The sequence below is a fragment of the Ipomoea triloba genome, chromosome 9 (assembly GCF_003576645.1).
Source record: "Ipomoea triloba cultivar NCNSP0323 chromosome 9, ASM357664v1".
Taxonomy (NCBI): Eukaryota; Viridiplantae; Streptophyta; class Magnoliopsida; order Solanales; family Convolvulaceae; genus Ipomoea; species Ipomoea triloba.
In genome coordinates, this window is record NC_044924.1 from 8549288 (window position 1) to 8568653 (window position 19366).

The following is a 19366-nucleotide window of genomic DNA, read 5'->3' on the forward strand; positions in this document are numbered from 1 at the left end:
AAAGAGAAAAAAAACCAAAAAGAGAATCTAAAAAGAAAAACGACCGAGTAAAGGAAAAAAAGCGATTAGAGATAAGGGAAGCCTGGGATACTTTTGAAATTACCCAAATGTTAAGGGGTGAACTCCTAATACAAGTTCATTTTTAATATATTGTAAATTGAGTTTTTGTATACTACAAATTCATTTTGACTTATAATATTAATAATAGACAGGTATCAAAGTATAATAAACATACTAAAAATAAACACATAGTACATTAAAAATGAACCTATAATATACTAAAAATAAACATATATCATGTCTATTTTGCTGAGGTGCACAATATGATTTGCTGCATTTTTTATTTTTTATTTTTTATATTTGGTTGGTGGCCGGAGATTTTTTTTCTTTGAAATTTCAATTTCTAAAAATAAGGAATTTAAATATTTTTAGATATCGACTTTTCAAGGCTGCTTTATGAAATCTTTGTATTGTCATTTGTCCCACCAACCAACGATAGAGTATGAATCAAACGGATTGTTAGACTGTATCTTAAAAAGCAAATAAAATAAGTCCTTGCTCCAGCTGTTATTTTTCAAAAACTGTGTAAATTCAAGCATTGAAATTTGTATAAATGTTTATAAAGAGACAAAAAAAAAAACCCCTTTTAATCCATTTAATATGTCTATTTTTTAAAGAGCACATTCTTTTGGATAATAGCGGTGAACTATTGAAAAAAAAATTATACAATTAACTCATCAAATAATTAGTAATTTAACTCCTTTTTTTAAAAAATAAAAAATAAAAAATCTCAATACAACTTAAGCAATAAAAGTTATTATTTTATATTCAATTCATAAAAAAAACCCTTAATTAACCCATTTAATATGTCACTTTTTCACCTATAAGTTTTGTATGCAACCAATCATAGTCTTCCCAAAACTTGATACCAGGCCAAGTATTGTTTTACTCATCATGTGACATAATGAGAGTGCAACTTTTACACTTTAATTTAAACTTAGTCAAATTCACTAATTAAGTATGATCCATAAATTCCTCTTATATATTTTTGTGTCTACTTACAAAAAAAAAAAAAAAAAAAAAAAAAAAAAAAAAAAAAAAACTATGTATACGTATAAATGCATGCATCAATATACACACGGCATGTATATATATAAACACACACTTATAGAGAGATAGATAGATGATAAATTCCTCATATTTGATAATCGGCCTGAAATTTGACTAATTAATTAGCTAGCTTCTTTCTTTGGTTATCTACTTAATTATATGTACAAGCTAGGTAATAGGAAAAAAAAAAGTGAATAGAAGAAAAAAAAATATTTGTAATTTAATTAATTAGGTATCTCATATGATATATGTGATTCAATCCTGTCTAGGGCGAGTTAGCCAGAGAGAGCTGAGAGCTCGGAGACGATGGAAGTAGTCAGCAATGGCCAGAAAACACCTTGCAGCTTGACGGGGCAACAACATTTGATGGAGTCTATGCACTGTTTGGTGCCTCAAATTGTCAGCCTGCAAAAACAATAATACATACTTATTTTCCACTCTAAAAATGTAATTAATTTAATTTGTTCCATATATCACAGTTAATCTAAAAAGTAAAAATGAGGGGGATGGATGATATTAAAGGTTGTGCAAGTGCATGGAAGTCAAGCACTGACGATGTTGCATGACATCATGAGAATTATGGGCACAGAAATTTAGGTTGCATGGCAGACAGACAGACATGCATGGCTGATGATAGGGATAGGGATATGTGTTTCCTTAATTTCAATTCCCTATTCCATTGGAATCATATCTCCATTTCTACATACAATTCCGTGCCCATTCTAGCTACCTACCTGGTGGTGTGACTTCTCTCCACAAACTCATGCAAAAATTAATTGGTGACACCAAATCAAATTCCAAAGTCTATACACTGGCTAAATTCAATTCTGTATTGTGTAATAATTGCTCACAAAAAATAAAAAAAAAAAAAAAGTAAATTGTACTAAGAAAACTCAGTACAACGGAATTTAGAAGGTGCTGACAAGAATCATTTTAGTTGTGATTTTGGTGTTTGGTATATTGATATATAGGTAGGTTAAGTGTGGGTACCTGTTGAAGGAAAGCCTCGAGGGTGGAGAGTTTGGCCATGGCGGCAGCCATTTGGGCCATGTAGTCGCCCATGTGGGAAGTAAAGCTAAGCGTATCAGAGGACAATAATGAATCTGAGAGAGACTGATTCAGAGCTTCCAAGCTTCGTGATATGGCTTCTTCTGCTTCTTGTGTAGATTGTTGCAGTCCATATAACCCTACTAGTTGCTGTTCTGTCACACCTTCCATCTGATTCACACTTATCTGTACGTTCGTACAAACATCATCATTAAACATTATTAACAACATCAACCAACTGTATGTTTCTGTGTATTTATTTTGTTGGGCAGAGGCGGATAAGGGCCAAGTCCAGCGCTCAATATTTAAAAAATGTAATGACTGTCTATAGGAAAATAAAGTTGAACCTTGGTTACTCGTTATAACTTTTGGTGTAATGGTTTGGTGCTAGGTGATTAATCCTGGTATATTATTAGAGATTACAGTATATAGGTAGGTAGGGTTTGTTGAATGTATGTACCTTGAGAAGGTCGGAGGGGCGGAAACCTCCGACCCACATGAAGCAGCGCTCCGCTGGAGTCTTCCACATGCCGGAAAAGATATGGAAGACGTCGGATTTGGCTAACATGCTCTTGAGGTTGATTATCTCGTCAAAATGCGCCACAGCACTGTCCACGTACATCCTCATCTCGTTCTCCGGCAAATGCTCCTCCACTGCACACCGCAGCTCCGTCATCAGCCGGTGGTGCTCTTCCAGCCACCTCGCGTACTCCAGGTCAAAAATTGCAGCATCTAATCAATGTACATTAAATTCAATTATACTTACTAATAATTGACAATTTTTGGCTCCAGTCGGAAGTCAGGACTTGTAACATTGTGTTTACCAATAAATAATCCAATCAACTTAGTTTGGTTGCCCCTAATAATTACCAATTTGCCATATATGTTCATGTGCACTGTATACGACATCTATATATGTATGTGTCTGGCAATAGAAACTCTGGGCTACAGCCAAAATTTTTTTTATACCACTGCTAAAAATGAGCAAATAATATGGACTCATGATTCTTTACAAACAGGTAATATAATATTTGTTCTATACTTTATCAATCTGTTTTCTGTCAAAATAATCAATGCCCCTACCACCACGGCGATTCGATCCCTATGAATCATTTATTAATTTGGAAAAATAACAGAGCCACAGATTTGTCATCACACTATATAGTAGTTGCCCTGTACACCTCAAATTAATACTACAATTCAAGCACTTTTAGGTACTATTATATATTGAACTATGACATGCCATATCATATGAAATTGATCATATTATATTCTATGCATTAGATGCCATTGTGCATATATAGCAACTTGAATTTGTTAGTAGGTAGAGGCTGAAATTTTGTACCTGAGCTTATGTTGGCCACAGAAAGTGGATGGCCTTGTTCTCCTCCTAAAATGGAATTTCCACCAAAATAAATTCCCTAAACACGCATTTAAGTGATAATTAAATTAAGAATATGAAATAATAGTAAGGGTTTTTCTATTGCATCAATAATAACATAACATATATAACTAAATACAATAATATGCTTAATTGTACCAATACTATTAGTATTGGTGCTGATAATACTATACCTGGCCTAATAAATTAGTATGATTTACATAATTATATCGAATACGTATTAATAATACTGTAAAAAATCTCTGAAAGGACGGAGATTACTTGAGCCCAAGCTCGTTGTATTTCTTGCTCTAATTGAGTGAGCTTCATCCTACATGATTCCAGCTGCTGAACATATGCCTGCGGTAATAGTTGGCATTATATATTATATTGTTTCCATAATTAGGTAATAATGATTACATGATGACTAAATAATTAATATATGATCAGATGGTGCCTTTTTTCTAAGTCTGCTTTTCCTTGCTGCCTCCCTATTTTGAGCAAGTCTCCTTAATGCCTGTATTAAAATGTAATCCAAACTCATAATAATAATACTCAATCAAACTAAATTTTAATTAATCATCCGATTTGACTAATTAACGATAGAGATATATAGTCAAATGATCACCTTAGGATCCAGAGTTTTTGCACAATCTTGCTGAGCTCCTGATGAAGTCGAACCCGCATGGCTTTCTTCACACTGCACATATTTTTTTTTGAGTATTACTGACTCTGTTACAATGTAGTATCTGTTCATAACTACTGCACATATATATAAATTCACGAATATATATTGTCACACATCACGTACCAGATTATGATGAATTCAAACGTTGTTTATAAGTGTCACAAACAAACCTTAATTTGTAAAATAATAATGGAAGTTGGGTTGAAAGTGAAGTGCGAACTTCATTTCTTAATAAGAAAAGGATAATAATCAAATAATTGAGAATATATGTATATGTTGTACCTTAGGAAGTTTGAGTGGTTCAGAAGTAGAAGCAGAAGCAACAACGTTAACGCCGCCGTCGCTTTTTGGTTTGGACGGCTGAGACGATGATCCACAATTTGGCTATGTATAGCAAACCTCAAAAATTAAAAACCAATTCATCTAAAATCCATAAAAAAAACATTAAATTTGTGTATACGAACAGATAGATCAGAAATATATAATATATAATACCTTTGCGGATGAAGAACCGATATGCATGGGTTTGGAAGGAAAAATGTCCAGAGTATGTGGTTTCAACTCTGAATTTTCTGCAAAAATAACGTAATAATTATTAAAAATAAATTAAAACTGATGATTCTGAAACACAAAATTAGACATGATATGATTTTCCAACTTATAAATATAAAGATTTAATTTTTCTCATATGAATGGGGAGTATGTAGTCAAACTGTATACACCTACATATATACTGGAGAAAGTACAAGCTAAAACAGATTTTTTTTTTTTTTTTTCAAATCTGACCATATATATCTATATATAGCTAAATAAAAACAAAAACAAAAAAAAGAAATTAATATTGTTGATTATTGAAGAGAAAGAGAGAGAGAGCAATATATATAATTAAGCTAAGGAAGCTAGCTTACGCTTATGGTGTTGGAAAAGTGAGGGTTGTTGATCTTGAGCATTAATATTATGAAGGTAGAGGAGAAGGGCATGATCTAATTCACCCAAGTCATAAGCTCCGTTACCGTCTTTGTTTCTGAATCCCCACACATATATAATTATATCAAGCAACCTTAAATAATTATCGGAAAAAAAACCCACAAAAATTAAACTTCATTCTCAAAAAGTAACAACTTATTATAATTACATGAAACCCCACGCCGACGCCGGAGCTGTGTGAACGGCAGACGACGACGGTGAAGAAGATGGCGGTTGCACCATTCCAGAAGAAACCTGCAGAAGATTATTCTGCTGCTGTAAACTGTTTTTGTTGGAATCCATAAAAGGGTATCCTGCAACAAAGAGAGTTTGATAGCTAGCTAGTATATATGATTTGGTTACTTCAACCTCTCTCTCTCTATCTATGTCTTCTTGATGATGATCAATCCCAGTTTTAGTCATCAAAATGAAGGGTTTTGTTTCAGGAGGAGAGGGAGAGAGGGGGGAGGAAGAGGAGAAGAATAAGACTAGGACTTTCTATTTCAAGAAAATTTGGATAGTATATCCTACCTCTATATTCTATCTATAGAAAACTAAAGGCTAGAAGGAAGAAAATCAATCGGCGTACAATTATTATTATTATTATTATTATTATTATTATTATTATTATTATTATTATTTATCCATTGATTTAAAAAAAATGTAAATTTGTAATGCTGTGACAAATATATAATCAAATATTTTAAAGTTGACAATTTAATATTAAAATTCAAAATGTTAATCCAATCTTAGTCAATTTTAGTTTAGTTTAAAAATTGAAGACTTAAAAAATATTATTAACTTTTGTTACATAGGTTACAACGTTGTATTACATTATTTTTAATGAAATAATTTGTATATAATATTTTATCATGATCAAGCACTTACGACAAAAAAATTATAATACAAATTGTCAAGATCAATCGCTTATCACTACATTGAAAGTTATAGCTAGTAATATGCACAACTTTATTTCCTTATGCTTGCATAACAACCAACATCATATTTCTAGACCCGACTCTTCAAATCGCTGCACAACATATTTCAATGCTCTCAATGTAAGGGGGAAAAACGAATATTTTCTACTTTGCATTTTTTTTTTTTTTTTTTTTTTGTGGACTATTGAATTAAAAATTTGAGTACAATAATTCTAATAAAATGCTTCAAATTTTTATACGGAAACCATTGGAAATTCACATGTATTTTTCAACTTATTGTCCAGGCCAAATGAAAAATTATTTTGAATAGTTTTCCAAGTTTGAGAAGAAAAGTTTTTTTTTTCTATTTTTTCAAATGGAGAACAAAAGACTCATATGAACATAATTTTCATTTTCCGATTGTTTTCTTCAATTTTATAGGAATGTTAAGTATTCGTCATTTAATGAAGACGTCCTTAGACCTTAAATAGCTAGTATCTAATAGTCGTATATATGCATGTGGAGTATTTTATTTTATTTTTTATTGAAGAAACTCACTGCTACTATTCAATGGTGCATGTGTACTGAATAAACATTGTTAGTAGCCATACATAAGAGATAAATCATACTAAGAAGACCTTGCGTTACAGGTACGGTTAAGAAAGCATTAATAATAATTGAACTTAATTATCCGAAAGGACATGAGAAAAGTGACCAAATTAAACCTTAAGTTTATAAGTTAATTACCCAAATGACCCAAAGTTACGAAGGCAGCAAATGTTACTGTGTACCACAGTTCACAATGCATGGTGGTCTATGCATCAAAACAACGTCGTTTTGATTAATGAAAAGAAACGGCTCTGTTTTGCGCCGTTAAATAAAGTCGGACACAAAAACGTGCCTTCAACATATCCACTAAGATTTTAACCACGGGGAACGGAAACAAGTTGAGTTTTCTATAACAGATGGCTTGAGAAAGTATGTTTAATGGAGATAAAGTGATGGGTTGTTTGTATGGTTTTTATTGGGGCTGTGGTTGGATAGACAATATCGAAGATGATGTGAAAAGAGGATGTGGTGTCACCGACTGGTAGCAGGATTTTTTTTATAGCGTTTGTAACCCTAGATCGTTTAGTTTTCGAGATGATTTTTTTTTTTTATTATTTTTATGAATACATGATGGTATAAAGTACATGATAACGTGATGTATGTATAAGGATACAAAGAGTCTCAATTAGAAATACAGAGTCCTAATATCTAGGACAATGGAGAAAAAATGAAAAAAAAAATGCAAGAACTACTAGACATTGTTGTATATGTTCATCGATACCGCCTCCACCGAGGCTCAATCTCATGACATCCCATTTGAGAGAGTCACTACATGTCACTTGACTAGAAGGTCATTGGCTATCATCATATAAATATATTTACAACAATAATAAAATTATACATTTATTATAGGTTCTAATCTTACTTACTCAACAAGTTATCATTGATGGTGTCCTAATGCCTACATCTAAGTGTACAATTTTTTATTTTCAATTTTTAATTTTTAAAAATTTCCACCCATATATTATTGTCGAATGAAAATCAGTGATTATTTATTGGTTAGTTGTCCAACTTGTCCTCAACAAATAAGACAACCATAGTTATCCATATCTAGACAAGCACCACAATGAGAGAAGGCATCCATCTTCTTTGTAAAATAAAAAATAAAAAAATAAAAGATAAAAAATTTCAAAGAAAATAAAAATTTGTCCACTTAAGTATCAAGAAGCCACATGTTAGCTTAACTAGTGTCACCATTGACAATAGGCTGCAAAATATGTAAAGTAGGATTTTTTTTTTTTTTTTTAAAACATGTAAAGTATGATCTAATTACACTATTTTTTGATTTAGAATATCTCTCATTTAAACTTTTTTCATTAATTGACTTAATTGCATGCACTATTCATTATACTTAAACAACAATTTTGACACCTTTTTTTTTTTTTTTTTTTTTTTTTTGTATTGATATGAGAACAATTCAGTTTTAGCATATAAATATTCTCTTTCTTTGACTTTCAAGCATCAAATTGAATTGAATAATGATGTTAATCGATCACATAAAAATCTAAGGAAAAAAAAAAACCTAGCAAGGGTACTGGCATCCTTAGGGATGAGAAATTAAAGTGTTACACGTTATTTAATTTCATGTTATTATTATAATAAATAAGAATATATGTATCCATCTAGCTCTCATTTTCTCTCCCTTTTTAAATTCTCTGTTTTTCCAACAATTCAAATACTAAAAAACTAAAATTCTTCATGCGGGAGTGAGGTTCAATTTCTGCCACAAATATTGGACGGTTGTGTTTGGAATGAATTTTTTTGTGCGCATAAGTGTATAGTTTGGTGTTAATCTCGAAGCTAAATTAGTTGAATTTATCTCCTCGTGAATTTTGGACAAGTTCATAGAATCCAGGATATAGTCAACAAAGCAACCAAAAAAAAAAAAAAAAAAAAAAAAACAACTTGGAATTGAAGGCGGTATAGTGGTCGTTTATGTTGTTTAATTTGAAAATGACATTATAAGACAAGGACCCAACATTAAGGCATTTATGTGTATAGTTCAAGGTCAGGCGCATGCTCCAAATATTGCTTTAGTCGTTTTTTTTTTTTTTTTTGAAAGTAATATTGCTTTAGTAGTTGAGAACTCATTTACATATACATGAATTGAAGCTAAGGTCCCCCAAAATTTTATTTATTTATTAAAAAAAAAAAAGAAGAAGTCAAGCTTCCTCATTTTCACCACCATTCAATCAAGGCAAAAACTTGTGTGAGACCGTCTCAATCAATGATTTATAAGATCAAAGATTCGACCGGCCCAACAAAGTATATGGGATGATGTAAATCATGATAACTCAGTTGGATCTTTGCTTACTGTGCGCACAAGGAGCCACCTAACATTGAGATGTTGCTCCCACACTACAGTTGGTGAGACTCGATTCCTAGTATTTCTTCCCAAACATCACCCTTATTATGACCAAATAAGCTGCCCATGCGGGCGTGTTTATGTATATTTGTTAGTAAGGGTAAAAGCGGTTCACTACCCAAAAAAAAAAAAAAAAAAAAAATCGAAAAGAGCGACGGACAATTTCCGTCGCTAAACTGTTTAGCGACAGATTTTGTCCGTCGCTAAACGAGCGTAGCTAGAATTCAGCTATGCAATTTATTTTCGTCGCTAAATAAAAAACAATACGTCCCTATATTTCTCTCAACGATGGTTTTGACGCCGAAATTTGTGAGGGAATTACGACAGAAATTTCCATCGCTAGACTCCCACCACGACGATTTGGTAACAAACTTTGCAACCGATTAGTGACGGAATATTCCGTCACTAGATTTAGCGTCGGATATTTCCCTCGCTATTTTCCGTCACTACATGTAGCGATGAAAATTATCGTCGCTATTTTGTTTTTATTTTTTGAATTTGATGTCATTTAGCTACTGTTTAGTGACGGATATATCCATCGCTAAATTTAACTACGGATTTTTCCGTCGCTATTTCGTTGCCATTCTTTGTTGGAAAAAGTGTCAAATTGGCCCCCTAAGTCGGGTGGATAGTGCAATTAGTCCCCCTACCTGAAAAAAGCTTCATTCAAGCCTCCTAAACCTGCAAAAAAAAGTGCAATTGAGTCCTACATGACTTGTTTATCAGTTCAAATTCAGTTAAGGGGGTTAATTGCACTATTCACCTGACTTAGGGGGCCAATTTGACACTTTTTCATTTTTATTTTATTTTTCAAAATAAATATTTTTATTTATTAAAAATATTATTTATTTTTAAATATTTTTTTAAAAAAAAATCGGCAGTTTTGTTTTGTTTTTTTTTTTTTGGTTTTAAGATTTTTAAATAATTGTTTTTATATTATTAAAAAAGTTTTGTAAAATTATTTTAAATAATTTAAAAATAATTATTTTATACGGAGTATAATTTTAAAAAAAAAACAAAACAAAAACAAAAACGAAAAATTACATTTTTCGTCCATAGATTATAGAGTAATTGTAAAATTCGTTCCTAAGTGTTGGTCATACTCACTTTTTGTCTCTAAAATAAAAAATGAAAAAGTGCAGCATCAACGACCCTATAATCTATAATCTATAATCTATGGACGGAAAATGTAATTTTCCGTTTTTTTAATTATATAAAATAATTATTTTTAAATTATTTAAAGTAATTTTATTAAAAAAATTTAATAATATAAAAAACAAGTATTTAAAAAAATTAAAAAAGTCGGCAGTCCCAAGCTGGGACTGCCGACTGTTTTTTTTTTTAAATATTTAAAAATAAAAAATATTTTTAATAAATAAAAAATATTTATTTTGAAAAATAAAATTAAAAATTAAAAAGTGTCAAATTGGCCCCCTAAGTCGGGTGGATAGTGCAATTAGGCCCCTTAACTGAATTTGACCTGATAAACAAGTCATGTAAGACTCAATTACACTTTTTTGCCGGTTTAGGGGACTTGAATGAAGCTTTTTCAGTTAGGGGGCCTAATTGCACTATCCACCCGACTTAGGGGGCCAGTTTGACATTTTTTTCTTTCTTTGTTTTATTAGATACCTAGCTACGAATTTACTACAATATTTGTCTGTCGCTAAATTTTAAAAATTAAAACAAAAATCTACTCGATAATTAATATCGCATACCTGCATTAAACCTATAATATAATACTTCAATAATATAATTGTAAAATAGATTATATTAAAACATTCATACTCAATTAAAATAACAAAAGTAAAACGATGTGTAATGTTACATCGTTAGAAACAGTACCAAATATATTAATAAACATAATCTAATCATCTCCTAAGTTTTTATCATTTGAATAAACAATACCAAATATTACGCTCACTCGAACTCGAGTCACCATAACTATTATTTTGATGTCAAACTTGAATATGGCTAGATGCATCCCTATATATGACCCTATTTGTTAGTTTTCACAAAAATATAATCACTATATTATATTTTCTCTATCTCATATTACTTGTTATTTTTACTATTTATCGGTAAAATTAACTTTTTTTTTTTACTTATTTTCTTATAATTTTAAAAAATTATAATTTCTAAATATATTAATATTAATATTTTAGTCACCAAAAGTAGGCTGAAGGAAATTTCAAAAACTAAAATAAAAAGATGCTTTTGTATATTTGCTTTTTTTTTTTTTTAAATACTAATTTTCTACTTCATCAGCTTTCCAGCTTCCTCTTAGAAAGTACGTGCTTTTGCATTATAATTTTGCTTTTTCTTATTTACTAATTTTCTACTTCATAAATGCTAATATTGTTATTAAAAAATAATAGAATATGTTTAAATAAATAATGTAGTATAATCCTCATAGTCATAGTCACTTTTTTTTTTGAGTACTAATCCTCAATCCTCATAGTCACTAATTTGCATATGGTTGAAAATTATTGCAAGAGAGCCGTATAAAGTTGCGATTTCATTTAGAGATAGATAAGGTTTGGTGTAAGATATATATAATGTGAGAAAAAATAACTATATGTTTCATTAAAACTAGAAAATTTTTAATTAATTTGCAATTCTTCATGTACCTTGTTTGGACCGGACAAATTATATTATGGACCATGATCTATATTGTAAAATGGGTCACCGATAAATGTTTAATTTTAGTATATTGAATATTCATTTTTAATGTATTATAAGTTCATTTTAAAGTAATATATTACAAATTAACATGTAGTATATTTAAAATGAACTTTCAATATCCAAAAACTGAACATATAGGTCAGTGATACATCTTACAATGTAGATCATGATCCACGGAGTAATATTGGTTGAGCCGTCCATTATTATCTTCATTAGGAAAATTTTGATGTGCTAATGAACTTAAATAGGGTTGAAAGGAATGGGTGAGGTTGCTTTTTATAATTCAAAGTATGGGGAGCCATAATTAAGTGTGAACAACTTACATTATAAGCATCAGATGAATATTCATTGAATTTTAACACTAAACTTGAATATTGAATATAAATACTATTTGAATTGAATGTTCATCGCTTTTATATTTCAAACTTCATGAATATCATTGTTAGGGCATATGGCCATTGGTCTAAGCTCAATTATATTCCATAAGGCCGGTATATATGTCATTATTGAGAAATTTAAGAGCCAAAGTCAATCTTAATAAGCGGACTCAAATCAAACCAGGACAACCGGCAAGCCATACAAGAAGATCGACGAATAGAAAAATCACACAAAATTGACAATAATTGCCATTAATCATAGGACCACATTTCCTTTACTCTTTCGTATATAAATACCCTAATCATTTGTAATAAAAGATTTCACTCTCTTTTCTCAAAAAAAAAAAAAAAAAAAAAAAAAAGATTTCACTCTCTATATTTACTGCATATTCTTATAACAGTTGAATCATGTGCTCCATCCAACTAAAAGTCTAAGCTGATAGTTGGACTGCACATTTATGTTTATGCTCACAATAACTACTATTATATAGTAATTGTACTCATATCAACAGGACGGTGAGGTTGAACGTAACTAAAAACTTATATTCTCTAGGGGATGGGAAAGAAGTTTTATTTTTATCTAACCAGAATGGTAAATCACGCTAAATGAGAATGTGTGATTATATATATATATATATATATATATATATATATATATATATATAGAAAATTAAATTAGAGATGAATAATTCAAATGCATGTAAGTTATTAATAAATTGAAAACAACAATATAATACAAGGCAAAAATTTGTGTGAGACTGTCTCACCGTGAGACGGGTCGGGTCGGGTCGGATTAAGATGCAAATATAATACTTATATGCACAAATGTCATACTTATATGCTCAAATGTAATACTAATCAGGAATAAAATTTTTGTTACTTGTAAATGTAATACTTTTACATTTCGATTTAAAAATATTACTTTTTTCCTCAAAAGTATTATATTTTCTCTTATAAGTAAGGGACACTTGTCAACATTACTTATTATGAAAAATGTATTACTTTTTCTTTTACAAGTAATAAAATTTGTATTCTTGATTAGTATTATATTTAAGCATATAAGTATGACATTTGCACATATAAGCATGACATTTGCATATTGCTCCGGCCCGATCCGATCCGTCTCACAAATAAAGATCGGTGAGACGGTCTAACACAAGTGTGACTCGTAATACAATTATATGTGTGCATTACTAGGTGAGTTTTATTATTAATAAATCATCATCTCCCTAAAATTCATGATGAGCAAATAGGAAAAAGTGTTTTATGATGAGGCGATCAGATCATCAAATGGGGCATCCTATGAAGATCTTTGTGTCATTGTGGGTGTGGATGGGTGGGTGGGGGTTATACGTATAACATAACTTTAATTTCTAACATTTTCATGAAAATAATAAAATAATAATAATAATAATAATAATAATAATAATAATAATTTTCCTCCCCCGGTTCTCAAATGGCTGTCAGCATTATTGTCATCCCTATTTGTGTTGGTACCAATGATTAAGATTAAGGAATGGGATTTAATTAGAATCGTTGATGTCCACATCAAATAATGATAAATATATCTTAATCAACGGATACAACTTAAGGGCCAACCAATTCAAAATAAATTCATAAGCTTTGTTTTGCTAGTAACCACAAAAAAATTGAAGTTTAAATTTAGCCTTACTATGACATTAATATTGAAGCACATCTCGTGATTTGCTCCTTCACGACACTTGCATTGTTTCATTCCAAAAATAACAAATGTCCATCATTTTTGCATGCTTTACGGGCTTTAGACAGTAAAAAGGAGGATTTAATTTGAATAGAAAGTAATATTCATATCATATGTAATGAGGTTATTAGACTATTCTTGTTATTTGACCTGACATTTTTTAATTAAACGATTAATCAATGAATGGTTGTTAGATTGAGTAGCCATCCAACCAAAAGATTGTTACATAAATTGTTAGGTAAAATTTGTCCTGTTTCACTGAAGATTTTTACAAATGTAAAATTTGTAATAAATTTCACTGAAGCATTTTGTACCATACAAACAGCTGTAAAAAAAAGAAAGACTGAAAGAGCGAGCAGGCCTCTCTGTGCCCACTTTTGCATTACAATTACAAGACAATCACACTGCCAAGTGCCAATTCACCCAACCCCCCAAAAGACTCAAGACATCATCTGCTTTTTGACCTTACCCCTAACGGTAAACTTCGCACCAACAATTTGTGTCTGCACTATGTTTCAGTTTACTTCAATATGATTTATTGAGTTATATTGTTGGGCAAAACCTTAAAGAATCAAGTCCCGCTTCATGTCACTAGTCTATATTAACGCTACTGATTACACAAGTATAAGAAATGTAGTTTTGTGTATTCACTATTACTAGTTAATAAACAATATGACAATTGATAATAGAGCAAATCATGTAAATTAGTAAAGTGGTGGAATTGTTTCTTCCCAAAAGGTTGAATCTTCAACCTCAAGGCCCCACGCTCTGACCCGACAAAGCATATGGGACTCTGGAAAGATATAAATCACGATAACTCAACTGAACACAAAGGTTAGACATTTGCTTACTGCGCACAAGGAGCTCCCTCACTTTGAGAAATTGCTCTCACACTGCCGCTAGTGAGACTCGATTCCTAGTCTTTCTTCCTAAACTTCACTCCTATGACCAACTGACCTGCCCATGCGGACAAGTGGTGGAATTACTTAGCAGAGACTTGGATGGCTAAATTCAAAATCTTGACAAAAACTTGTGAAGTTCTCCCACCTTATGCTTGACAAATTTGGTTCGCTGGTTGAAAATTGGTCGAATAGTTCATTTAGTAGAGAGTTGTCTATTAACTTTCTTAATTTGTTGAGCCAGTAAACTACTTAAGTTAGTTCTTCCGTGAGGTCTTTTACCAGCTAGGGCATGATAATGGATAATAACATTAATTTGTATTTATGGAAGCAGATAAACATATGATAATGACTTGTTTTGATGGTGTCAAATGTTGTTAACCTGTCACTAGTTGTAACTAGATTCAGCATGTAATTATGTTGACGTTGCAACTACCAGTTTAATAATAGAATTCAAGATAAGCAAACACTTCATTTTCAAGCAAACATGTTGTATCAGCCGACATTCACCCAGAATGTTTGCACAGTTGCACTGCAAAGGGGCAAATTTTACCATGGAGAAGAAGGGCAATGCATAGATAGAACTTAATAATTAACCATGGAGAAGGTCCAGCAAAAGAAATTAGGGTTTACAAGACTGTAAATAAACATGGATTGGCAACATAAGGCATAAAAATTAATGAACAATTAAAAATCCCCAAGACTAGTAGGGTTCTTTAGGGGCTGGGGATTTACACACATAACAGTACCTAATGTTCACTAGCCGTCGCAGCAACAGAGCCCCAGGTCTTCGCATCTCCATGGACAGAAAGCGATGAACAAACGAGAAGGTAAACCAAAATCATTGCTCACAGCATGCAGTCTGTTCTGGCCGGTAGTCTTCGGAAGAAGTTGAGAGGTACGGAGGGGAGCTTGTGGCGGAACCTCGGGTGCCTTAACATGTAGAATCCAGCGAGAAGGGCCACGACTTGGAAAGGCGTGACGTAGAGGACTATGGCAGCGACGAGACAGAAAATCACGAAAAGAGCGGTGGCTCTCGGGTCTCTCCAGCTCAGCAGAGACTGCAGCCGCTCCCCTTGAGTAGCCAAATCGCCAACGACAGTTTGAATCCTTCCCGCAATGCTTCTAAGGCGGTCGTATCTCATCCTCACAACATCGGGGGGACGTGAAGTTGGAAAGGTATCAAACTCCTCGTCGAGTTCATCGGGATGGGCATTGTCAGCACAAGAGATGCGGGTGTCCATGTGAGGAGGATTCCTCGGCCTCCATCGATAGTACCAGATTCCAATTAAAAAGAGATATAGGAAAACGGTAGGCAGGATAAGTTCGGGATAAAGAACCAGAATCAAGAACAAGATGTGAATCAGAACAGTCGTGATAGGGTTTTTCCAATTGCATATTTGATCAAACCATTTCCCAACTGCAATCAACCCGCCTAAAACACTCATAATTCTGAAAAAGTTAGCCTTGCTTCGCCTCATACTCCACATGTGAGAACCAACATCCAGCATATACTCCACAACCTCTTTTCTCAAAGGCGGCTCTGCTCGGCTAAGTCTCACCGAAACGATCTGAGTGGCCTGGTGCCTCAAGTTATCAACCTGACTAACAGTCAATGGATGAATATAGTGCATTTTCGGTAACAGGGGCTGCGAGTACATATGCATCATATTTAGCAACGACGAACAAGTAAACCTCACAGCTAAATGAATTTCACCCATCTTCTTCACTCCATTAGGATGCAAAACTAGGAGTGGATAAATATGCGTGTAAACACGACCAGTCTCCAGTGTAGAAAGTCGAATTCTGACCTTTCCAATCCTCGAGTCCCTCGCCCCTGCAGATTTATCTCCTCCCTGAAGATGGCAGTTATCAAATACACCAATCGTAATAACAGTGCACGGATCAAATACCTCCCAAGTGTACTGTTCACTCCACTTGGGAGTAAAACTGTCGATAATAGTCCTTGTCCGGACCCATTTTGTTCCGTATTTAGCCACACAATATGCATCGGTCGTTGCACGCCCATCTTTTGTCTTCATAGGTGAAAGGCCATGAGCATTGAGGATACCCAATTCAAGAACGCCAATATTGGACTTCCATAGTTGCTTTGCAGTTGGCCTAAGATCGCTGCTATAGTGGGTAGATTCATCCAGGACATGATAGCCACCTTCCAAGCATATCCTCATGTGAATCCTGCTGGCAAACTTGATTTCCTTCTTTTCCCCCTCAATAATAATATGTTTCTCGAGATTAAACCACCTCGAGTTCACAGGCCTATGGTCGAACCTCCTATCCACATACTGCAATGGTATTGCACATCTTCCAAGAACCTCATCCTTGTTTGGTGCAACTCTGTCTTCCACGCTTAAAATCAGCTGCTCTTCAAATGGTTCTGCCGCTACAAACATTAAATCTTCGTTCCACATTGGATTGATGGTTTTGTTCATGGAAACTCTGGTCCTCAAAGCCTGGTTTCCCAGAATTGCCTTCACAAAAACTTCGGGAAACCTGCTTTTGTCGTTGGGCACCAAGTCCTGAGCTTCTATCACGTTAACTCTCAAGTACCAAAGCTTGGGTGAGAGATACACCTTAGATCTTATATTTGCAAGGCCATCATGACCGCTAACAGCTGCAGAATCAGAATGCCACGCATCAGGGAATGCCTCGTCCGCTTGGGTTCCCATCCAAACGGCCAACATCAGCTCTCCTCCTTTAATCTTATCCCCCTTTTTGTCCTCCAGCCTATACCATTGAGGAGCCAGAGGACTATCCGGTGGAACCCTCTTTGGAATCTCATGCAAATCAAATACAACTCGACCCACAAAATCATCCTTAACAAAATCCTTATCTTTCACAATCACCTCGAGCATCGAAGCCTGAATGCGTTCCTTCGAGAAAGCAAAGACCTGGTTCCATTCAGGGTTGTTCTTCTTCTCAAAGTGGCGGGTCGTGCCTTTGTAGTTCCCCAACCTAACTTCAACATAAGGATCAAGGCTACCAGTGACATCTTTCGGAGGCAAATCTCTCGCTTTCACAACCCGGACATAAAGGTATTGCATCTGCTCAACTAGGTCATAGGTGCTAGTGAGCTTATCACCTGTGACCTTCCCCCCACCAAGGTGGGGTTTGGTCTCCTTCAGCATAAAATCTTCTTGTGGAGGCCTATGCATTTTGTGGTTGTTCTTTTTCCACAAGACAACAAAAACCAGACAACCTTCTAGTCCTCAAACTGAGTTAAAGCCAAATGCTCAACAAATAAACAAGTCTTTCCAAAGCTTTTACAGATCTCCCCTAAAATAAGCTGTTACAGAAACCCAGAAAAACCTAAATATTAGGGAAAATATTGAAATCCAAATAGACTCTAAAGCAATGCAGCCAAAATATGAGACAGGAGATATCAGACAAAATATGGACAGATGAGCTTAAATCTTAGATCTTTGTCAAAAGAAAAACTCACAAACTCCAAAAAGGAAGGAGAACCCCATAAATGATCATCAGAAAAATAGAACTACTTCAGATCTGAATGCTCCAAACCTGCAACATAAAATTCAAAAAATTTCAAAAAAAAAAAAACATAAAAATTCAAAAAGAGACAGCCCAACCAAGGAGTCAAAATGCTCTAACTAACAACCCACCTCGCTCAAGAAATTCCTCCTTTTTCACAACCCCAGAAAAGAATGACAAATAACATGAAAAATCGCAACTACTAACAAGGAACAAAAAAAAAAATTGAAACTTGTTTAAATGTAAGGGAAAAATAAAGTAAAATCGAAGACCCAAACACAACAGCAAGCAACAAATGCAGAGGCCCAAAAGTCAAGATTTTCGCTCTTTTACCTATCTACCAACTATCCGTACCAGTAGATACTAGATAGATACACAAACACAAGACATCTGATGAAAGAAAAACTCGTAGGCAGATAAAGAAGGAAGGAGATTGGATGAATATACCTGGAGGGTTCACGGAAGCTGAGGAGAAGAGACCAGAGATGATGGGAATTTAGCTGATAAGGTTCTGAATATTACCCACTGGGAACAACAAAAAGAAAAAGGCGAAGAGTGGGGGGAGGGGTTTCCTTTTCTTTTTTTTTTAGTGTTATCAAACAAAGGGGAAGGTTAAAGAGAGAGAGAGAAGAGAACAGCTCCTCTCCTGTGCTAGTCTCTGCTACAGTGGGTTTGGTCTAGAGAGAGAAAAGTTGAGAGCTTTGCAGACATTGTAGAGCGAGAGAGTAGTGACCCGTTTGGGTTAACCCAAGCGGCGACGGTGGGTACGCAGTGCAGATTTGTTTCGCTGAGAAAAATATAATAATAATAATAATAATGAAATTATTAATCTGTGTTGATTTTTATTATTTAATTTTTTTTTGGGTTTCTTTATTGGTGTATGAGTATAGTTGTCCTTTTGTCGCTGGTGGTAGAGCAGAGCCCACAGGACCCGGGTCGGGCGTGCCGGTCCCGAGGTTCTCTGTGCCACGCAGATATTATTTTCCGGTTGTGTAGAGGATAAAGTTTTCATGTGATATGGCTTAGGAAAGACTAGAAACAAAAAATAAAGTTACATTGCAATGTAGTTTTTTCTTTGAGTTTTTAGGAAAGTAA

The 19366-nt window shown here is 33.5% G+C and overlaps 2 protein-coding genes across 2 annotated transcripts; both read right to left on the reverse strand.

The window, feature by feature from the left end:
- Positions 1-1168: 1168 nt before the first annotated feature.
- Positions 1169-5654, reverse strand: LOC116030464 (bZIP transcription factor TGA10). The gene is made up of 11 exons (XM_031272718.1): positions 5362-5654; positions 5135-5250; positions 4722-4798; positions 4509-4610; positions 4167-4238; positions 3996-4055; positions 3821-3898; positions 3503-3578; positions 2618-2889; positions 2101-2343; positions 1169-1515 (listed from the first exon to the last, which is right to left on the reverse strand). The coding sequence occupies exons 1-11, from the start codon at positions 5613-5615 to the stop codon at positions 1366-1368; spliced, it is 1500 nt and encodes a 499-aa protein (XP_031128578.1). The 5' UTR covers positions 5616-5654; the 3' UTR covers positions 1169-1365.
- Positions 5655-15311: 9657 nt separating this feature from the next.
- Positions 15312-19012, reverse strand: LOC116030375 (FT-interacting protein 3). Its single transcript, XM_031272607.1, has 3 exons — positions 18719-19012; positions 18225-18301; positions 15312-18068 (listed from the first exon to the last, which is right to left on the reverse strand). Exon 3 carries the CDS (start codon positions 17935-17937, stop codon positions 15613-15615), a length of 2325 nt encoding a protein of 774 aa, XP_031128467.1. The 5' UTR covers positions 17938-18068; positions 18225-18301; positions 18719-19012; the 3' UTR covers positions 15312-15612.
- Between the last annotated feature and the right edge of the window lie 354 nt (positions 19013-19366).

Excerpts from the sequence above, each read along its gene's own strand:
- LOC116030464 (XM_031272718.1), bottom strand. The coding sequence starts at position 5,615 with ATGACTAAAACTGGGATTGATCATCATCAAGAAGACATAGATAGAGAG. Across the intron at positions 3,899-3,995 it reads AAAGCAGACTTAGAAAAAAG|GCATATGTTCAGCAGCTGGA; the intron begins GCACCATCTGAT and ends CTATTACCGCAG. Across the intron at positions 1,516-2,100 it reads TCGAGGCTTTCCTTCAACAG|GCTGACAATTTGAGGCACCA; the intron begins GTACCCACACTT and ends TTGTTTTTGCAG.
- LOC116030375 (XM_031272607.1), bottom strand. The coding sequence starts at position 17,937 with ATGCATAGGCCTCCACAAGAAGATTTTATGCTGAAGGAGACCAAACCC.